At 45.7% G+C, this 21,211-nt stretch overlaps 1 protein-coding gene across 1 annotated transcript in view; it reads left to right on the forward strand.

Moving 5' to 3' along the window:
* DCST1 (DC-STAMP domain containing 1) overlaps positions 1 to 21,211 on the forward strand; it is a 34,722-nt gene that overhangs the window by 2,476 nt on the left and 11,035 nt on the right. The window contains exons 5-10 of the mRNA XM_060202357.1: positions 9,340 to 9,468; positions 9,834 to 9,973; positions 11,500 to 11,731; positions 11,820 to 11,963; positions 13,324 to 13,445; positions 13,756 to 13,913. Of these exons, the coding sequence (XP_060058340.1) occupies positions 9,340 to 9,468; positions 9,834 to 9,973; positions 11,500 to 11,731; positions 11,820 to 11,963; positions 13,324 to 13,445; positions 13,756 to 13,913 (925 nt within the window). The remainder of the gene's footprint in view (positions 1 to 9,339; positions 9,469 to 9,833; positions 9,974 to 11,499; positions 11,732 to 11,819; positions 11,964 to 13,323; positions 13,446 to 13,755; positions 13,914 to 21,211) is intronic.

A 21,211-nucleotide genomic window follows, 5' to 3' on the forward strand; every position in this document is an offset into this window, starting at 1 on the left:
TTTTAAAAGTAGAGGTATTAGTTCTTTGAAGGTTTTGTATAATTCATTTGTAAAACCATCTGGTCCAGGACTTTTATTCTTGGGAACGTTTTTGATAACTGTTTCAATTTCGTTGGCTGTGGTGGTCCTTTCATATTATCTAGATCCTCTTTATTTAATTTTGGAAGTTTGTAGGTATCTAGGAAATCGTCCATTTCTTCCAGGTTCTCTAGCTTGGTGGCATATAGTTGTTCATAGAAGCCTCACATGATATGTTGAATTTCTGTGGTGTCTGTTGTGATATCTTCTCTTTCATCTACAATCTGATTTATTTAGGTCTTCTCCCTTTTTTGTTTTGTGAGTCTGGCTAAAGGTTTGTTGGTTTTGTTCACTCTTTTGAAGAACCAACATTTACTTTCGTTGATCTTTTGTATGGTTTTCTTATTCAGTGTTATTTATTTCTACCCTAACTTTAGTGATTTCTGTCCTTCTGGTTGCTTTAGGGTTCCTTTGTTTTTCTTCTTCTAGGTCTTTAAAGTGTGCAATCAGGTTGTTTATTTGTGCTTTTTCTTGTTTTCTAATGTGTGCTTGTATGGCTATGAACTGCCCTCTCAGTACTGACTTAGCTGTTTCTCAAATATTTTGATAGCTTGTGTCTTCATTTTCATTGAACTCTCGAAACACTGATTTCTTCCTTTATTTCCTCTTTGACCCAGTAGTTGTTAGGTAATATACTGTTGAACTTCCACATTTAGGGAGTATTACTAATCTATTTATTTATTTATTTATTTACTTATTTATTACCAGAGCACTGTTCAGTTATGGCTTATGGTGGTGTGGGGGGTTGAACCTGGGACTTTGGAGCCTTAGGCATGAGAGTCTGTTTGCATAACCATTATGAACCGCTTGTCCTATTATTACTAAGCTTTTATTGATTGCTAAGTGTTAGTTTAATTCCACTGTGGTCTGAGAAGATGCTTGGGATGATTTCAGTGCTCTTGAATTTTCTGATGCTGTCTTTGTGGCCTAACATCTGGTCTATCCTTGAGAATGACCCATATGGATTTGAGTAGAATGTGTATTCCAGTTTCTTGGGGTGAATGACTCTGAAAATTTCCAATAGTTCTAGTTTATCTATCTCCTCATTTAGCTCCCGTATTTCTTTATTAATTTTCTGCCTGGATGACCTGTCCAGTTGAGAGAGTGGGGTGTTGAAGTCCCCTACTATGACTGTATTGCTGTTAATATATTGTTGTAGCTCTTTCAGTAGATGTTTGATGTATTTAGATGGATTCTCATTGGGTGCATAGATGTTAATAATTGTTAAGTTCTCTTGGTTGACTGATCCTCTGAGCATTAAGTAATGTCCATCCCTATCTTTTTTTTTTAAATATTTTATTTTTATTTATTTATTCCCTTTTGTTGCCCTTGTTTATCCATATCTTTTTAAATTTTATTTATTTTAAAGTCTATTGTGTCAGATATGATAATAGCTGTTCCTGCTCCCTTTTGTGGGCCCTTGGCTTGTATGATGGTTTTCCATCCTTTCACTTTGAGTCTGTGTTTGTCTTGTTGAGTTAGGTGGGTTTCCTGTAGACAGCATATTGTTGGGTTGTGTTTTCTGATCCATCTCCTACTCTGTGCCTTTTAATAGGTGAATTCAGGCCATTGAGATTTATTGACATTATAGATTGAAGATATTTTAGCGCCGTTCTTGTAGATTTTTAGAGTGTTCTGATATATGGCCTATTTATGGTGGTCTGACTGTTTATAGGAGACCTTTCAGAACTTCTTTCAGGGAAGGCTTGATGATAGTTGATTCTTTCAACTGAGAAGGTTTTTATGCCTCCATCTAGTCTGAATGAAAGTCTAGCAGGATACAGTAGTCTTGGTTGAAAGCTTTTCTCATTGAATCCTCAGTAGATATCTTGCCATTCTCTTCTGGCCTGTAGTGTTTGTGTGGGGAAGTCTGCTGCTGATCTTATGGGTTTTCCTCCATTTGTAGGTGACTCTTCTTTTTTCTCTTGCAGCCTTCAGGATCCTTTTTTTATCCTTATTCCTTTTCATTCTAAATATGATGTGTCTTGGTGTCTTTAAGTCTGGGTTAATTCTGTTTAGGACCCTCTGGACTTCTTGAACCTTTATGTCTTTTATGTTGCCTAGATTAGAGAAGTTCTCAGCTATTATGTCCTGAAGAATGCTTTCTTTCCTTCCCTGTCTTTCTTCCTCTGGTAAGCCAATAATGTGTATATTATTTCTTTTGAAGTCATCCCATATGTCTCTGTTGTTGTTTTCAATATCTCTTAATTTATTTTTGAGATCTCTTACTTCTTTCTTAGTTTTCTATAATTCATCCTCAATATTGCTAATTCTGTTTTCTGCCTCACTTATTCTATTCTCTCTCCCTTGTGTGTTGTTTTCTATAGCTTAGCTATTTTGTTACCCTGTTCTGATACTGTTTTAGCTTGTTCAGCTAGTTGTGCTCTTAGCTCAGCTATTTTAGCTGTCAGCTTTCTAATCACCTTGAGATAGCTAATGCTTTCTTTTGGAGTCTCATTTGCTGTTTCCCCGTTTCTGATATTACTTTCAAACTCTCTCCTCACTCCTGTGACTAATACCTCAATTAGAGTTTGGATCTTGTCCTCATTCTTTTGTGCTTCTACCTTTTTTTGGGGGGGGCATTATCTGGGTTTTTGTCCTGATTCATTTCTCCAATGTTTCTTTTTGGTTTAACCATTGTTATGAGGTCCTTCTCTCAACTATTTAAACACTAATCACACTTGCCTGGATTGACTTATGTCTAAATAAGGTAGTTAAAGAGTTCACAGTCATGGAAATTAACAGTTGTTTCAATGTTGGCTCAATCCTTGAGGTGAAGTGCAGTGGTTTTTAAACCCTCATTTATTCTTATTTATTTGTTTATTCCCTTTTATTGCTCTTGTTGTTTTGTTGTTGTAGTTATTATTGATGTTGTTGTTGGATAGGACAAAGAGAAATGGAGAGAGGTGGGAAGACAGAGGGGGAAGAGAAAGATAGCCACCTGCAGACCCTCTTCACCACTTGTGAAGCAACTCCCCTGCAGCTGGGGAGCTGGGGGCTCGAACCAGGTTCCTTACACTGGTCCTTGCTTTGTGCCACCTGTGCTAAACCTGCTGAGCTACTGCCCAACTCCCTATTTTTTATTTTTATTTTAATGAGAAAGATAGGAGAAGAGAGGAAAGAACCAGACATCAATCTGGTACATGTGCTACTGGGGATTCAACTAAGGATTTCCTACTTGAGAGACTAATGCCCTAGCCACTGTGCCACCTCCCAGACCACCCCTCTTTTGTTCTTTATCTTCCCTGTAGGCTGTGGGAGCCTGTGGGCTTTTTAACTATAAACAGATCTTTTAGCTTAATTACTCACTTTTACCCTAGAGTTAAAATAGAGTGGGGAAGAAATAGCACAGGTGGTTATGCAAAGAGACTCCCATGCCCCAAGGGTTCAAAGCCCCAGGACCAATTTAGTTTCTCTGACAGCAGTCAGAGCCAAAAAGGGCTGCAGTCATTGGCCTTGTAAGTTTTTAAGCAAATCCTGTTTGTACTCTGTGGGTTCTGAGTGGGTTCATGTGTCTCTAAATTCCTTAGGAGAACAGTGTGGAATGGCTGCTACTATACAACCCCACTTCCAGACCACTGGGAGTATATGTCTTCTCCTGAGTTGCCTGATCAGGTCTCTGCCCCTGATGTCAGCACAGGGCCTCCCCACTGCTGCTCCAGCCTCCAGAGACAGTAGCAATGGAGACTCACTGTTGCATTTGGTGAGGCTTAGGGGATCTTCTCTTCCCATCAGCAGTTTACTTGTTCATAAAACTCATACCTGAGGTGGGGTCTCAACTGGAAAACTGCAGGACTGTTACCAGTCGCTCCTGAGTAGGCACAGGCTTTCAGCCCCACGATTCTCTCCTTAGGCCCCTCTCTGTCCACAAGCCATATCCCTATTTGCACTCACCCCTGTTTTGGAGAGTTCCCAAAGTATTCCAAGCCTTGTCTTGTTGTGTTCTCAGGTGATTTTCTTTGTTATTCTTAGTTGACTGGGAGGGGAGAGAGAAGCAGCAGCTGCTACTCTGTAGCCCCGCCTCTGGAAGGCTCTCTGTGTTTCCAGGAGAGAGAAGCAGGCAGATGTCCCCTAGCCCAGCCACTGTCCCCTTCCACCCCTGTGGCCAGAGAGGCAGCACATGGGTCTCCTTAGAGCCCCTCTCACCCCTATCCAGGGCCATGGATGAGGTTCAGACCAGCTCACCAAACAAGCCAGCCTCCAGGGGAACCTAGGAGCATCCCTCTCCTCTCACCCTTTTAGGCTTTTCTTCCCCATGACCCTTCACACACCCTGCACTTACTGGCTGCTTCACGTAGAAGTCCTATTTCTGCATCAATAGTTGTGATTCTTGTTAGGTTTAAAGGGGCCAATCCACAGCTGGGGAGATAGCACAATGGTTATGCAAGACTTCATGCCTGAGGCTCTGATGTCCCAGGTTCAGCCACCAGCACCACCAGAAGCCAGAGTTAAGCAATGATCTGGTAAAAAAAAAAAAAAAAGGTGGGGTGAGGGAGGCAGGCTGAGGCACACCTGGTTAAGCATTCACATTACAGTGCTAAAGAATGCAGGTTAAAGCCCCTGGTTCCCACCTGCAGGGGGAAACCTTCACGAGTGGTGAAGCAGGGCTGTAGGTATCTCTTGTCTCTTTCCCTCTCTGTCTCCCTCTCCCCTCTCAATTTCTCTCTGTCTCTATCCAATAATAAATAAATTACTATTAAAAAATAAAACTCTATCTGGAGCCAGGTAGTGGTGCACCTGACAAGAATGCACATGTTGGGAATTGTACAAAGTGGTACCCCTCTTATCCTATGGTTTTGTCAATGTTTCCTTTTTATAAATACAAAATTAAAATAAATAAAATGTAAAGTTCAGAGATTAAAAAAAAAAAGAATGCACATGTTACCATGCATGAAAGCTTGGGTTCAAGCTCCTGGCTTCCATCTGCAGGAGGGGAGCTTCACAAGCAGTGGGGCAGTGCTGCAGGTGTTGCTCTTTTTTCTCCCACCTCTGTTTCTCTCTGTTTCCATTCTAAAGAGAAATAAAAAGGGAAAAATATAGCTGCTGGGAGCAGTGAAGTCATACAGGCACTAAGCCCCAGTGATAATTGTGCTAGGGAAAACAAAAACAAAATAAACAAAAAAACCCACCCAACCCAGTCTACACCAAAACTTCAGCCTCACTGCATTCTCCTGTGTTTCCCTCCTTACGACCCTCAGCACCCCCCAACCCTGTCTGACATCTTGTGTGGGGAGAAGGGTAGACTTGGCTGCTGCTTCACTTTTTTTCCACCCTTTTTTCTTTCTTCTGTTTGTTTGATGTCAGAAAGGGGGCTAGAAGAATTAGAGAGAGGGCCAGCAAGATAGCTCACTTGAACAGTGTGCCTGCTTTGCGATGTGCATGTGACCCCAGTTCCAATCTAACTTGGGATCCCATGCTCTTTGGTCTAATGTCTAGCCACCTTCCAGGCCACCATAGGCTATTCATTTACTTGTTTTTATTTTATTTTATTTGGATAGAGATTAATAGAAATTGAGAGGGGGGAGATGGAGATAGGGAGAGAGACAGAGAAGACACTTGTATCACTGCTTTACCACTCATGGAGCTTCCCTCCTGCAGGTGGGGACTGGAGACTTGAACCTGGGTCCTTGTGCATAGTGACATTCTACTCTACTAGATGTGCCACCCACCTGACCCCAAGGAGGAAAACTAGTAAAAAAGCCATTGATCTTTTTCCCAGAATTGTAGACAATATTATTAAGAAAATAATTAACAGGTCAGTTAAGATTCAGTCAAAAAAGGAAGTCCAAACCAGCAATTTTGGTTAAAGAAAAAAGAAAAGAACTTTAAAGAAAAAGAAAAGAGAGAGAGAATTTCATATGAAGAATTCATTGCATATAACTTGAGAGGGGAGAAGCAGATAGGGAAAGAGAAAAAGATACTTGTAGCACTGCTCAGTGCTCATGAAGCTTCCCTTCCTGCAGATGGGGCTGGAGGAAGCTTGAACTCTGGTCCTTTGCACATGGTAATGTGTGCACTCTACCAGGTGTGCTACCACACATCACTCTGTTACTTATTTATTTATTTATTTAAGATATATATTACTGGGCTGGGTGGTAGTTCACTGCGTTAAGCACACATAGTGCAAAGCGCAAGGATCCTGGTTCGAGCCCCCAGCTCCCCATCTGCTGGGGGGGGTCACTTCACAAGCGGTGAAGCAGGTCTGCAAATGTCTATATTTCTCTCTCCCCTCTATTTCTCTACCTCCTCTCTCAATTTCTCTGTGTTCTATCCAATAAAATGGAAAAAAATGGCTTCCAGAAGCAGTGGATTCATAGTGCAGGCACTGAGCCCCAGCCATAACCTTGGAGGCAAAATATATATATATATATATATATATATATATATATATATATATATATATATATATATATATATTTACTAAGAGAAAGAGAGAAAGCATAAAAGAGAGAAAGGACCAGAGTATCACTCCAGTGCATTCCATGCTGAAGATCAAACTTGGGGCCACATATTCTTATGTCCAACACTCTAGGTACTGTGTCACCACCCAGGGCACTACGCAGCCTGGTTGGGAAAAGGCAAGAGACTAGTACTGCTCTTGGGGTAAGCCCAGGGAGCACACCCACAACCCCCTCCCACACTTGATAACTCCCTCTCATCTCCTGCTTGAGTCTTTGACCAAAAGACCTTGGACAAATTGCAAACCCCTCTCAGTACCTGCTGTGCCATGACTGCCCTGGGCAGCTGGAACAAAACCTGGCTGTGTTCACAAGCAGGAAGGCAGGACACAACTCTGGGCGGTGCTGGTGGGGTATGCACCAAACCTGTATGACCAGGTGTAGCCAGTCAGGTGAGGGGGTGGAGTGCTCCTGGCTTACTGGCTCCTGGCAGCTGCTGGGGCAAAGACCAGCCAGAAAGCAGGGTGGGCCATGCTCAGACCAGGAACAGCGAGGACTGGCAGGGTGGCTGCAGGGCCCAGTAGTATGAGATTGTGCAGAAGGCTTGTGGGGAGGGGGGTGGTGGAACAGGTGGCTTCCCCAGTAGGGTGTGCAAATTACCTGGTTTCTTTTTCTTTTTCAATTTTTTAAATTATCTTTATTTATTGGATAGAGACAGCTAGAAATTGAGAGGAAGGGGGAAATATTGAGAGAGACACCTGCAGCGCTGCTTCACCACTCCTGAAGCTTCCCCCCTGCAGGTGGGGACCAGGGGCTTGAACCCATGACCTTGTGCACTGTAATATATGTGCTCAACCGGGTGCAACCAGGAGCTGGTTTCTATGCCTGCAGGTAGGAAGTTTCAGAAGTGGTGGAGCAGTGCTGTGGTCTGTCTCTCCCTCTCTATCTCGATCTATCTGTATTTTATCCCCTATTGAGAAAGAAAATAAAAAGGTTACTGAGAGGGAATAGGCAGTGGTGTGCCTGGCTGAGAGCATACGTTACCATATGCAAGAACCTGGGTTCAGGGGAGTTTGGGCGGTAACATAGTGGGTTAAGTGCACTTGGCGCAAAGCACAAGGAATGGCATAAGGATCCCGGTTCGAGCCCCCGGCTCCCCACCTGCAGGGGAGTCACTTCACAAGCGGTGAAGCAAGTCTACAGGTGTCTGTCTTTTTCTCCTCCTCTCTGTCTTCCCCTCCTGTCTCCATTTCTCTCTGTCCTATCTAACAATGACGACATCAATAACTACAACAACAAAAAACAAGGGCAACAAAAGGGAAAATAAATAAATAAATAAATAAAAGAACCTGGGTTCAAATCCCTGCTCCTAACTGCAGGGGGGAAACTTCACGAGTGGTGAAGCAGTTCTGCAGGTATCTCCTTTTCCCTCTCCCTCTCCTTCTTACCTCTCAAGTCCTCTCTGTTTCTATTCAATACATAATACTAATATATTAAAAACAGAAAGATCCCTGCGAGTAGTGAAGACAAGCAGGCACTAAGTCCCAATAATAACCCTGATGGCAAAAAAAAAAGGGGGGGGGAAGTATCTGGGGAAATGGTAGTGTTGGAGTCCTATGCCTGATGTTAGATCCTAGGTCCTACATGTACTGGTGTGCTGCTCTGGCTTCTTTCTCTCCCTTTCTGTCTCTTTCTTTCTTTTTGCTTCCCCCTTTTGTTGCCCTTGTTTTTTTATATTTATTTATTTATTTTCCCTTTTCTTGCTCTTGTCTTTTAATTGTTGTTGTAGTTATTGTTGTTATTGGTGTTGTCGTTGTTAGATAGGACAGACAGAAATGGAGAAAAGAGGGGAAGACAGAGAGGGGGAGAGATAGACACCTGCAGACCTGCTTCACCGCCTGTGAAGCAACTCCCCTGCAGGTGGGGAGCCCAGGGCTTGAACGGGGATCCTTAGGCTGGTCCTTGCACTTTGCGCCACGTGCGCTTAACCCGCTGTGCTACTGCCTGACCCCCTCCCTTTCGATCTTACATGGAACTTTATCCCTTGTATGTAGTAGATAAAATTAATATTTAAAAAATAACAAGGGATGTGGTCCGGGAGGTGGCACAGTGATAAAGCTCTGGACTCTCAAGCATGTGGTCCTGAGTTCGATCCCCGGCAGTACATGTGCCAGAGTGATGTCTGGTTCTTTCTCTCTCCTCCTATCTTCTTCATTAATAAATAAATACAATCTTTTAAAAGGGAGTCGGGCGGTAGCGCAGCAGGTTAAGCGCAGGTGGCCCAAAACGCAAGGACCGGCCTAAGGATTGAGGTTCCAGCCTCCCGCTCCCCAGGTCTGCAGGTGTCTATCTTTCTCTCCCTCTCTCTGTCTTCCCCGCCTCTCTCCATTTCTCTCTGTCCTATCCAACAAAGATGACATCAATAAGAACAACAGTAATAACTACAACAATAAAACAACAAGGGCAACAAAAAGGAATAAATAAATAAATATTTTTTAAATCTTTAAAAAAACCAAGGACAATAAAAAGGGAATATATAAATAAATAAATAAATAAGTAACACCTTAAAAAATAAAATGAGGGTGGGGGTAGACAGCATAATGGTTATGCAAAGAGACTTTCATGCCTGAGGTTCCAAAGTCCCAGGATCAATCCCTTGCACCACCATAAACCAGTGCTCTGGTTTAAAAAAAAAAAGTTAAAAAAATAAAATAAAATGTATGAATGAATGAATGAGGAAAGACCAGTGTGAACCAGGTTCAGGGCAGTAGGGTGATGGTTCTAGAAAGGTGTTGTGAAAGGCAGGTGTTCTGTAAAACTAGCAGTGGGGAATAAGGCTTACTCTACCTCTCCCCCCTCACAGGCCTGGGGGCTGTGGGCTGGGGAACCTCACCCCACATCCGCTGTGCCAGTCTGCTCCTGGTGCCCAAGATGCTAGGCAAAGAGGGCAGGCTCTTTGTGATGGGATATGCCCTGGCTGCTATCTATGATGGTAAGTGTTGGTCCCGAGTTCTGGGTAGTGACCCAGGTAGGCCACATGTCCTATGCCCCTGAGAGTCTCACAGGTCCTTTAATTAACGAGGAAAAGAGAGGGAAGCAGAGGATCACTCCACACACACAGTGCTTGAGAGCCAACTCAGGAGCTCATGCTTGAGTCCAATACCCCATCCACTAAGCCATCGCCCAGGTTGCAGTCCCTCACATTTCTTTATTTTAACCGGATAGGGAAATCGGAGTTGGGGTGAGCGGATGTTTCCCAGGCATCAGGGCTTGGGCACTGTCCCATCTCAAAAGTTAGTCACAGCCTGTGTTCCAAGGGCTTGCGCTCGAGAGCTGACCTCAGCATCCTCCTCATAGGGCCGGTGAGCAACCTTCGGCACAACCTCCACGAGGTGATTGCATCTGTGGGCTGCACTGTGGAGCTGCAGATCAACAACACGCGGGCCGCCTGGCGCACCTCCACTGCCCCCCTGCGTGCTGTGTTCAAGGACCTGCTGGTCAGCACCTGCCACAGGACCAGGCCCTGAACCTGGCCAGGCTGCTCCGGCCAGTGGACACTGAGGCCTTTGGGGGGCATAGCTGGCATCTTAAAAAAAGATTTATTTATTCATTTATTAATAAGTGAGGGATACAAAGTAGGGGACGCAGAGACAGAGAAAAGCAGAGCATTACTCTGGCACATGCAATACTGGGGATCCAACTCGAAAACTCATGCCTGAAAGTCCAATGCTCTCTAGCCATTGTGCCGGCTCCCTACTATTTATTTTAAAGATTTATTTATTTTAGAGTGGGGGTAGATAGCATATTGGTTATGCAAAGAGACTCTCATCCCAGGTTCAATCCCCTGCACCATCTTAAACCAGAGCTGAGCAGGGATCTGGTAAAAAAAAAAAAGTTAAATTTAGTGGTCCGGGAGCATCAGACTCTCCATCCTGAGGTCAATCTCCAGCAGCACATGTACCAGAGTGTTGTTTGCTTCTTTCTCTTTCTCCTATCATTTCTCAAGAATAAATAAATTCTTTAAAAAGATTTATTCATTTAAATTTTAATTATCTTTATTAATTATATAGAGACGATCAGAAATCAAGAGGGGAGGGTATGATAGAGAAGGAAAGAGATAGAGACATCAGCAGCACTGCTTCACCACTCGAAAAGCGTTCCCTCTGCAGGTGGGGACCAGGGGCTCGAACCTGGGTCCTTGTGCACTGTAGCATATGCACTCAACCAGATGCACCCCAATTTATTTATTTTAAATATTTATTTATTTATTGGATAGAGGCAGAGAAGTCGAGAGGGCAGAGGAAGATAAAGAGGAAGAGAGACAAAGAGACTCTAGCAGCACTGCTTCACCACTCATGAAGTTTTACCCCTACAGATGGGGACCAGGAGCTTGAACCCAGGTCCTTGTACATTGTAACATGTGTGCTCTACGAAGGGCACCGCTGCCCAGACCCTAAAGATTTATTTATTAAGGGGGTGGAATGATGGGAGAATCAGAGTATCATCACTTTGGCTATATTTGATGCCAGTGACCAAACTCAGGACCTCATGCTTGAAAGCCCAACATTTTGTCCACTGTGCTACCTTCCACACCATAACTACCAGAATCTTTGGCAGGATGTGCCCTGCTCCTTGTCATGGGGATGGTCTCCATGCATGTGTCTAAGTGTCTGAGATTGGGGACCTGGGTCTTGAAGATTGTGGGAGGTTTGAGGCGAAGGAATCAAGAGTTGGTAGGTCTTGGAGAGTGGGGAGAACTGAAGAGTTGAAGTATCGCAGGTGTGGAGGTGGCATGATGATGGGAGGGGTCACTTACAGGGGCCTTATGTCTGAGGGAGACCTTGATTGGTGGGAGCCTGGGGGCTGAGCAGAGCAGAGCAGAGGTGGCAGCTGGCAAGTCAGAAGCAAGGGCTCCTGGGTCTTCAGAATAGGCCTGTACTGACCACAAGCCCTAGAGGGGCTAGAGCTGCTGGGTGGGTGTGCTTCTCTATGACCCCCACTTCTCCTCCCCCTTGGTCCCCAGCTCAGCAAAGAGTCCCTGAAAGTGGAGACAAAGAACATCTCTGACTCATTTGAGGAGCTGGATGCCCAGGTGAACAGCAAGGAGGGCTACGCGCCCCAAGATGTGGTGGCAGGAGGTTCCAAGGAGGAGGAGAAAGAGGAAAAGGAGAAGAAGGTACCAGTCTCAGAGGCCCTGCGAGCCCACCTCTCCACACAGAAGATGTATGAGCTCCGGACCAAGCTGCGCTGTTCCTGTAAGGCCTGTGCCCCGGGCTGGGGCTGGGGGGCCAGGCTCTGCCTGAGCCGAGTGGGGGAGTTCAGACCCCCTGCCACACCCCGCAGATGTGGTAAGCCAGGCTGTGCTCAGCTGCCGTCGCTGGTTCAACAAAAAACACACACAATGCATGCAGCGAATCTGGGTGCCACTGCTCAGCCACCTGCTCTGCGTGCCCATGAAGTTCAAGTTCTTCTGCAGCATCGCCAAGGGTCAGCTCAGCTGCAGGGAGAGGGGTGGGAGGCTGGAGGTCCACAGGTTAAGGGCTGAGTGTCAGGGATCCTTAGGTAGGCATGGAGCAGTGTGACACTCAGGGGCCTGGCAAGTGGCTCATCTGGCAGAGCACACCTTACCATGTGCAGGACCTGGGTTCAAGGCCCAGGCCACCACATGGGGGTAAGCTTCATAAGTGGTGCTCCAGTGTCCCTCCTCTCTTTCTCTTCCCCTGTCTCACCCTCTATCTAAAGCAAAGAAAAAAAAAAAAAAGGCTGCTCAGAGGAATGAGGTTGCAGACAGGGGATAAGCCTGGTGGGAAAAGCAAAGCAAAGTGATTGTGTAGTGGGGGTGTAGACTCAGGGGACTAGGCACCCTCTGAGCTGCCCTCTGCACTGACTGAAATTTACAGCAAAGCTCTTGTCTCTCCTCTCCTCTCCTCTCCTCTCCTCTCCTCTCCTCTCCTCTCCTCTCCTCTCCTCTCCTCTCCTCTCCTCTCCTTTCCTCTCCTCTCCTCTCCTCTCCTCTCTTCTCCCTTTCTCTCCCCTCCCTCCCCTCCCTTCCACTTCTCTCCCTCTCTCTCTCCCTCTTTCTCACCAGAGCACTCTCTCACCAGAGCACTCCCCTCCCCTCCGCTTCTCTCCCTCTCCCTCTCTCTCTCTCCCTCTTTCTCACCAGAGCACCCACCCCAGCACAATAGTAGTACTGATCCCAAGTTTGAGGGGCTAAGCAGGGAGCAGAGCTGTGCAGAACAATCTATAAACACTGGCTAGTTTTATTCCTATATGCCCTGGGTACCAACTGGAGAATAATGGGGGTAGTGGTGGTAGTGGGGCTGGGGGAATCTTAGGTCTTATTTCTGGGAAAAAGCACCCAGTGAGGTGACCTGTGAGGTGGCTCAGAGGGTAGAGTGCCTGCCTTGTGAGCAGGCGATCCCAAGTTCAATTCTCTCAACTACATGGCCAGAGTGATGCTCTGATCTCAAGTAAATAATTCTTTATAGCAAGAAAATTTTTAAAAAAGAAATTAATGTCAGGGACAGGGAGTCAAAAACTTGTCATGAGAAAGATCCAAGGCAGGCTAGGTGGTGATGTACCTGTCTAAGTGCTCACATTACAGTGCACAAGCACTTGGGTTCGAATCCCTGGTCTTCACCTGCACAGGGAAAGCTTCATGAGTGGTGAAGCAGGTCTGCAGGTGCTTCTCTATCTCCCCCTCTCCTCTCAGTTTCACTCTGTCTCTGTCCAATAGTAAATAAATCAACAATACTTTAAAAATAAATAAAATATGAAAAGAGAGAGAGAGAGAGATCCAAGGCAGGGAGCCTCCCTGACTGGCCCCCACCTGTCCCACCTGCAGTGATGGAGGTCTGGTGCCGCAGCCGCATCCCAGTGGAAGGAAACTTTGGGCAGACGTATGACTCCCTCAACCAGTCCCTCCACGGCCTGGATGCTGAGTTCTCGGCCACCATTCACCTGGAGGTGGAAGGCGGGGCATGGGGGCGTGCGCGTGGGAGGACTAGGAGGAGACAGACAAGAGGGCCTGGGACAGTAGTGATGGGCAGGAGCTTCCAGAAGGGACAATGCAGCCTTGGTATGGGCATGGGAGTGGGTGGGCAGGGAAGACAGGTGTACGGGGACCAGCTGGGGCAAGAGTGGCTGCTCCCCAACCTCCCAGGAAGAGCCCAGGGGTACTTGGGGGAGACACTTGGGGACCCCCCAGGGGAGGTGGAGATGGCAGCAAAAGGCTGCAGCAATCTGAGGGGTTCCCATAATCCCACACACGCAACAGGAGCAGAAGCGAGTGGCCGTGCTGGGTCTCAACAGAAGCTGGGAGCGCATGAGCTCCGAGGTGCAGGACTACGTGCGGAGCCAGGAGGCCCGGCTGGAGTGGGGCCTGGGGCTGCTGCACCTGCTGCTGTCCTGCACCTTCCTGATCGTCCTCCAGGCGTGAGCACCACCACACCAGGCCTTGCCCATGGGAGGCTTGGGGCGGGGTGGGGGGCCTAGTGTGGAGATACAGAGGCCTTAACTTTGCCTTTGTCCTCTTCTCCTTCCTTCCTTCCTTCCTTCCTTCCTTCCTTCCTTCCTTCCTTCCTCCCTCCCTCCCTCCCTCCCTCCCTCTCTTCCTTCCTTCCTTCCTCCCTCCCTCCCTCCCTCCCTCCCTTCCTTCCTCCCTCCCTCCCTCCCTTCCTTCCTTCCTTCCTTCCTTCCTTCCTTCCTTCCTTCCTTCTCCTCCTCCTCTTCTTCTTCGTCCCCTTCTCTCCTCTTCTCTCTTTTCCCTTTTATTTATGTATAATTATTGCTGGGGCTCCGTGCTGGCACTGCAAATCCACAGCTCCCAGTGGCCATTTTCTCCATGTTTTTTTTTTTTTTCCTGCTTTCTATTTTATTTGATAGGACAGATATAAATTGAGAGGGGGGAGACAGAAATGTAGTGAGAGGAGGCCTTTCTCCTTTCCCAGAGCACTGTTCATTTCTGGCTCATGGTGGTGCTGGGGACTGAGCCTGAAACTTCAGTTCCCCAGTCTTTATGCATCACCACTGTGCTGTCTCCTCTGCCCTGATTTGCTTTTTCATAAGGCTTTGTGCTTTTCCGGCTCTATACAAAGTGACAGGAAGCAGGACCCCTGTCCCCGCCACCTTGAAAGGGCTCCGGTCTGTCTTCCTTCATCTCACTCCCGTAGCCTTTACACCCACGCTCCGGTTTTGACTTTTTGCTTTGACTTTGGATCTTTTTTTTTCTTCTCCCCTCGCCCTTGATGCTCCCCTTGGCTCTGTCTTTGTGCCGTTTTTGATCATCTTGGTTTGCTTTCATTTTCTCCTGCCAGCTGCGTCTGACCAAAGTCCCCAACTCCACCCAGCCTGGCGTCTGGCAGGGCTCCCCCAGCCCAGCTGCTCCCAGTCTGGTCAACTCCTGCTATCTCCTCTCCACCCTCAGATGCTCCAAGGGACAGAGGCTGTCAGGGGTGACTGTTGGCTGGTGATAGGAGGTCCAGGGAGTCAAGTTGGACAGCCACAGAATGGGGATGGTTAAAGGCCTGGATGATGTGGGACTGAGCAGGTGCTCCTGAAAGGGCCACACTGTAGGCAGGAAGGCTCAGATGGGATATTGTGATTTAGGAGGAGAAGGGGGGCTAGGGAAACAGCTCATCTAGATAGTGAGTGCACTGCACTGTCATGTGTGAGAATCTGGTTTGAGCCCAGCCCCCACTGCACTGGAGAAGGCTTTGTTTCTGTGATTTGTCTCTCTCTCTCTCTCTCCATACATACATACATACATACATATATATATATATATATACATGCCAGCTGGTGGTGCGCATGGTCAAATGCACATGTTACAGTCCACAAGGACCGATCCAAGTTCAAGCCCCAAGTCTTCACCTGCAGGAGGTAAGCTTCACAAGTGGTAAAGCAGTGTTTCCCCCTCTCACTCTTCCCTCTCAATTTCCATTTGTATATCTATCCAAAATAAATAAATAAATAAATAAATAAATATTAAAATAAACTGTTTTGGCATGTATATGACAGTTTTGAGCCTTGGCCACACCACATTGGAGGAAGCTTCAGTTCTGTGATGTCTTTTACTGTCTCTCTCTCTCTCTGCCTCTCTCTCTATAAGATAGAGATAGTGAGGAGGAGAAGGAGGAGGAGGAAGCAGAGGAGGATGGTGTCCTCTTGGGCAAGGACCCTGACATCTATGTTGTGTAGAGGGCAAAGTGGGGTCTGAAGTTGGGAGGGAAGCTGACTGAGGTGTCAGAGCTAGTTTGGGGAGGAACAGAAGGAAGCATGGAGTCAAAAGCCACATTCAGCTTTTCAGTTCAGGTGAAGTCACTCACAGGAGTCCAGCTGACAAGAGAGCAGGGCCCCTGCTGCCGTGGCGCCCATAGCAGCGATAGATCCATCCACAAGGGGGCGCTCTTGTCTTTCTTTGCATCTGTAGTTAACTTCTAGATGAAAAGTAAAGACCTGCAGTTTTATTTGCACAAGTTCCCAGAACCCAGGGTCCTGAAACTTATCTCACAGCGAATGGTGTTTATTTGATGTAATGCTGCAGCTTTTTAAAAATCACTTTATTTTTATTGGATAGAGACAGAATGAAATTGAGAAGGAAAAGGGAAATACGGAAAAAGGCAGACACCGGCAGCCCTGCTTCATCACTTGTGAAGCTTTCCCCCTGCAGGTGGGGACCAGGAGCTTGAACATGAGCCCCTGTGCACTGCAATGTGTGCGCTTAACCAACTGTGTCACCACCTGGCCCCAAGGATTTATGTGTTAATGAGAGAGGAAGAAAGAACCAGAGCATCAGTCTGGCACATACAGTGCTAGGGATTGAACTCAGGACCTCAAGTTTGAAAGTCCAATCAATACCTTATCCATTGTGTCACCTCCCGAGCTTTTTTTTTTTAAAAATAAAATATTTTATTATTTATTCATGAGAAATATAGGAGGAAAGAGAAAGAACTAGATATTACTCTGGTACATCTGCTGCCAGGGATTGAACTCAGGACCTCATGCTTGAGAGTCCAGTGCTTTATCCACTGTGCCACCTCCCAGACCACCCAAGATTTTTTTAAAGATCTATTTTTTGGAGCCAGGGAAATGGCATAATGGTTATGTTCACTTTATTATCGCTATTTTTTTTTTTTGCCTCCAGGGTTATTGCTGGGGCTCAGTGCCTACACTATGAATCCACTGCTCCTGGAGGCTATTTTTCCCCTTTTGTTGCCCTTGTTTATTGTTTTTATTGTTGTCATTGCTGTCGATGTTGGATAGAACAAAGAGAAATAAAGAGAGGAGGAAGAGACAGGAGGAGAGAAACATAGACACCTGCAGACCTGCTTCACCGCTTGTGAAGCGACCCCCCTGTAGGTGGGGAGCCAGGGGTTCTAACTGGGATCCTTATGCCAGTCCTTGCGCTTCATGCTGTGTGTGCTTAACCCACTGCACTACCGCAGGACCCGCAATGGTTATGTTCAGTCCCTGACACTACCTACCATAAGCCAGAATTGAATATGTGGTCTGGTTAAAAAAAAATTGACTGAAGTCGGGCGGTAGCACAGTGGGTTAAGCCTTCGTGGCGCAAAGCACAAGGATCGGCATAAGGGTCCCCGTTCGAGCTCCTGGCTCCCCACCTGCAGGGGAGTCGCTTCACAGGCGGTGAAGCAGGTCTGCAGGTGTTTATCTTTCTCTCCCCCTCTCTGCCTTACCCTCCTCTCTCCATTTCTCTCTGTCCTATCCAACAACGATGACATCAGTAATAACTACAATAAAACAACAAGGACAACAAAAGGGAATAAATATAAATTTTTAAAAATTGACAAATTCATTTATTTAGCAGTCTAGGAGGTGGTGCAGTGGATACGGTGTTGGACCCTCAAATATGACAGAGTATCCCTGGCATTACATATGACAGAGTGATGCTCTGGTTCTTGCTCTCCATTATTTCTCCTTTTCTTATTAATAGATAATAAATCTTAGGGAAATGTATTCAGTAAAGAAAAGTATGAGAGAAAAAAGTGAGAGAGCAAACTAAAGCATCACTTTGTCATATGTGATGCCAGAGACAGAACTTGGGACCTTGGGGGCCAGGCGGTAGTGCACCTGGTTAAGCACACACACTACAGTGTGCAAGGCCCTAGTTTCAAGCCCCTAATCCCCACCTGCAGGGGGAAAACTTCAGGAATGGTGAAGCAGGGCTGCAGGTGTCTCCCAGTCTCACTCTATCTCCCCCACTCTCAATTTCTCTGTCTCTATCCAATAATATAGAAAAATTGGGGACCAGGCAGTGGTGCACACATTACACTGCTCAAGGACCCAGGTTCAAGCCCCTGGTCCCCTCCTGCAAGGGGAAAGCTTCACTAGTGGTGAAGCAGGTCTGTAGGTGTCTCTGTGTCTCTCTCCTTCTCTTGCCCCTCCTCTCAATGTCTCTCTCTATCCAATAAATAAATAAATAAATAAATAAAAATTTTAAAAAATAACTTGGGCATGGTCCTGGGGGTGGCACAGTGGTAAAGCTTTGGACTCTCAAGCATGAGGTTCTGAGTTTGATCCCTGGCAGCACATGTGCCAGAGTGATGTCTGGTTCTTTCTATTTATTTATTTATTTTAAAAAGGAGACATTAACAAAAGCGTAGGATAGGAGGGGTACAACTCCATACAATTCCCACCACCAGTCTCTATATCCCATCCCCTCCCCTGATAGCTTTCCTATTCTTTATCCCTCTGGGAGTATGAACCCAGGGTCATTGTGGGATGCAGAAGGTGGAAGGTCTGGCTTCTGTAATTGCTTCCCCACTGAACATGGGAGTTGACTGGTGGATCCATACTCCCAGTCTGCCTCTCTCTTTCCCTAGTAGGGTGGGTTTCTGGGGAAGCGGAGCTCCAGGACACATTGGTGGCGTCCTTAGTCCAGGGAAGCCTGGTCGACATCCTGCTGGCATCTGGAACCTGGTGGCTGAAAAGAGAGTTAACATACAAAGCCAAACAAATTGTTGAACAATTATGGACCTAAAGGCTGGACTAGTGCAGATGAAGTGTTGGGGGTACTCACTGCAGACTCTTATATACTTCTGCTTTCAGGTATATATTTTGTCCTGGTTTATGGATACGTGTGAACATATGCTCTATCTCAGGGGACCTGGTCTATATCTAGGTTTTGGGACTTTGTTAGGAAGTGAACCACCTGGAATGGAATTAGAGAATACTATGAAAGGAAAGGTTTCACCTAAGTAATGAAGCTGAAGGGTTGTCATTCCACACCTGAAGTCTCTGGACACAGTCTGAAGTGAAGCCTGCTGGGGTGGCACTCGTTGCGTTGATTAGGTTGCAATCCACTGATGCAATATTATTTGATATGAATTGAGAGAAGCATGCAGGAAAGTGAGCCCCACCCAAAGGTTCCAGGACTGGGGGAAATATGAGCTCTATAGTGGAAATGTGAGGTTCCTGCTGTCTTAGGGTTCAAGAAGACAATGGATAGTTATTATTATCATCACACTATTTGGTAATTGGGTTAACTTTGAAAAGTCCCTTTGTTAGGATTTGCTGTACAATAACCATCATCTTGTATATAGCTGTGCCACCAGTTGCTTCTGTTCCTTGGTCTAGGCTTTTGAGAGAGTCAACATATCGACGACTCAGCCTATGTATTAAAAAGATTCAGTCTGTGTTTTAAAAAGTTTGAGACATACAATCAATTTTTCCCCACTCATATTAATTAAATAGTGATTTATATGACTACAATTTAATAGGAGTGTACATAGACACCATTCCCACCACTAAAAGACTGTGTCCCCTCACAGCCACCCACCCATGCCCCCATCCCCCCCTGCCGCCCCGGGAAGCTGAATGTCCACCCTCCCCCTTACCACAGGGTTTTTACTTTGGTGCTTTTAGTTTCCCTTTCTGTTTTTTCTCAACTTCTTTTGATGAACGGGATCATCCCATACTCATCTTTATCTTTCTGACTTAGTTCACTTAACATAATTCCTTCTAGCTCCATCCAAGATGGGTCAGAGAAGGTGGGTTCATTGTTCTTGATAGCTGCATAGTATTCCATTGTGTATATATACCACAGCTTTCTCAGCCACTCATCTGTTGTTGAGCACCTGGGTTGCTTCCAGGTTTTAGCTATTATGAATTGTGCTGCTATGAACATAGGTGTACACATATCTTTTTGGTTGGGTGTTATGGAGTCCTTGGGGTATATCCCCAGGAGAGGAATTACTGGGTCATATGGAAGGTCCATGTCTAGCCTTGTGAGAGTTCTCCGGACTGCTCTCCAGAGAGGCTGGACCAGTTTACATTCTCACCAGCAGTGCAGAAGGGTTCCTCTGTCCCCACAGCCTCTCCAGCATTTGTTGCTGCTGTCCTTTTTGATGTATGCCATTCTCACAGGAGTGAGGTGGTATCTCATTGTTGTCTTTATTTGCATTTCTCTGACAACCAGAGACCTGGAGCAGTTTTTCATATGTTTGTTAGCCTTTTGGATCTCCTCTGAAGTGAATGTTTTGTTCATATCCTCTGCCCATTTTTGTATGGGGTCATTTGCTTTTTTGGTGCTAAATTTGCTGAGCTCTTTGTATATTTTGGTGATTAGTCTCTTGTCTGATGTATGGCATGTGAAGATCTTCTCCCATTCTGTGAGGGGTCTCTTTGTTTGTGTGATAGTTTCTTTTTTTTTAAATATTTATTTTATTTATTTATTCCCTTTTGTTGCCCTTGTTGCTTTATTGTTGTAGTTATTATTGTTGTTGTCGTTGTTGGATAGGACAGAGAGAAATGGAGAGAGGAGGGGAAGACAGAGAGGGGGAGAGAAAGATAGACACCTGCAGACCTGCTTCACTGCCTGTGAAGCGACTCCCTTGCAGGTGGGGAGCCAGGGTTCGAACCAGGATCCTTATGCCGGTCCTTGTGCTTTGCGCCACCTGTGCTTAACCCGCTGTGCTACAGCCCGACTCCCTGTGTGATAGTTTCTTTGGCTGTGCAGAAGATTTCAATTTGATGTAGTCCCATTGGTTTGTTTCTGCCTTAGTCTTCCTTGCAATTGGGTTTGTTTCATCAAAGATGTCCTTGAGGTTTAGGTGGGAAAGCGTTCCACCAATGTTTTCCTCTAAGTATTTGATAGTTTCTGGTCTAACATCCAGGTCCTTGATCCATTTGGAGTTGATTTTTGTTTCTGGTGAGATAAGGTGGTTCAATTTCATTCTTCTGCATGTTTCAACCAGTTTTCCCAGCACCATTTATTGAAAAGAGCCTCCTTCCTCCATTTAATACTTGGGCCCCCTTATCAAAGATTAGATGTCCATAGGTGTGGGGGATGTCTGGTTCTTTCTCTCTCCTCCTATCTTTCTCATAAACAAATAAATAAATAAAATATTTTTTAAAAAAGAACTTGGGACCTTATATATGTTAGTTCAGTCTCTAACAAACAGCTACATCACTTCCTGAACCACAAACATATTTAAGATGTATTATTAATTTACTTTATCATCATCAGGACACTGCTCAGCTCTGACTTATGGTGGCACCGGGGACTGAACTTGAGACTTTAGAGCTCCAGTAATGAAAGTCTTTTATTCATAACCATATACTGTCTCCCCAGCCCTTTACTTATTTATTTTTATTTTATTTATTTATTTAAATATTTATTTATTCCCTTTTGTTGCCCTTGTTGTTTTATTGTTGTAGTTATTATTGTTGTTGTTATTGATGTCATTGTTGTTGGATAGGACAGAGAGAAA

The sequence above is a fragment of the Erinaceus europaeus genome, chromosome 11 (genome assembly GCF_950295315.1).
Source record: "Erinaceus europaeus chromosome 11, mEriEur2.1, whole genome shotgun sequence".
Classification (NCBI taxonomy): Eukaryota; Metazoa; Chordata; class Mammalia; order Eulipotyphla; family Erinaceidae; genus Erinaceus; species Erinaceus europaeus.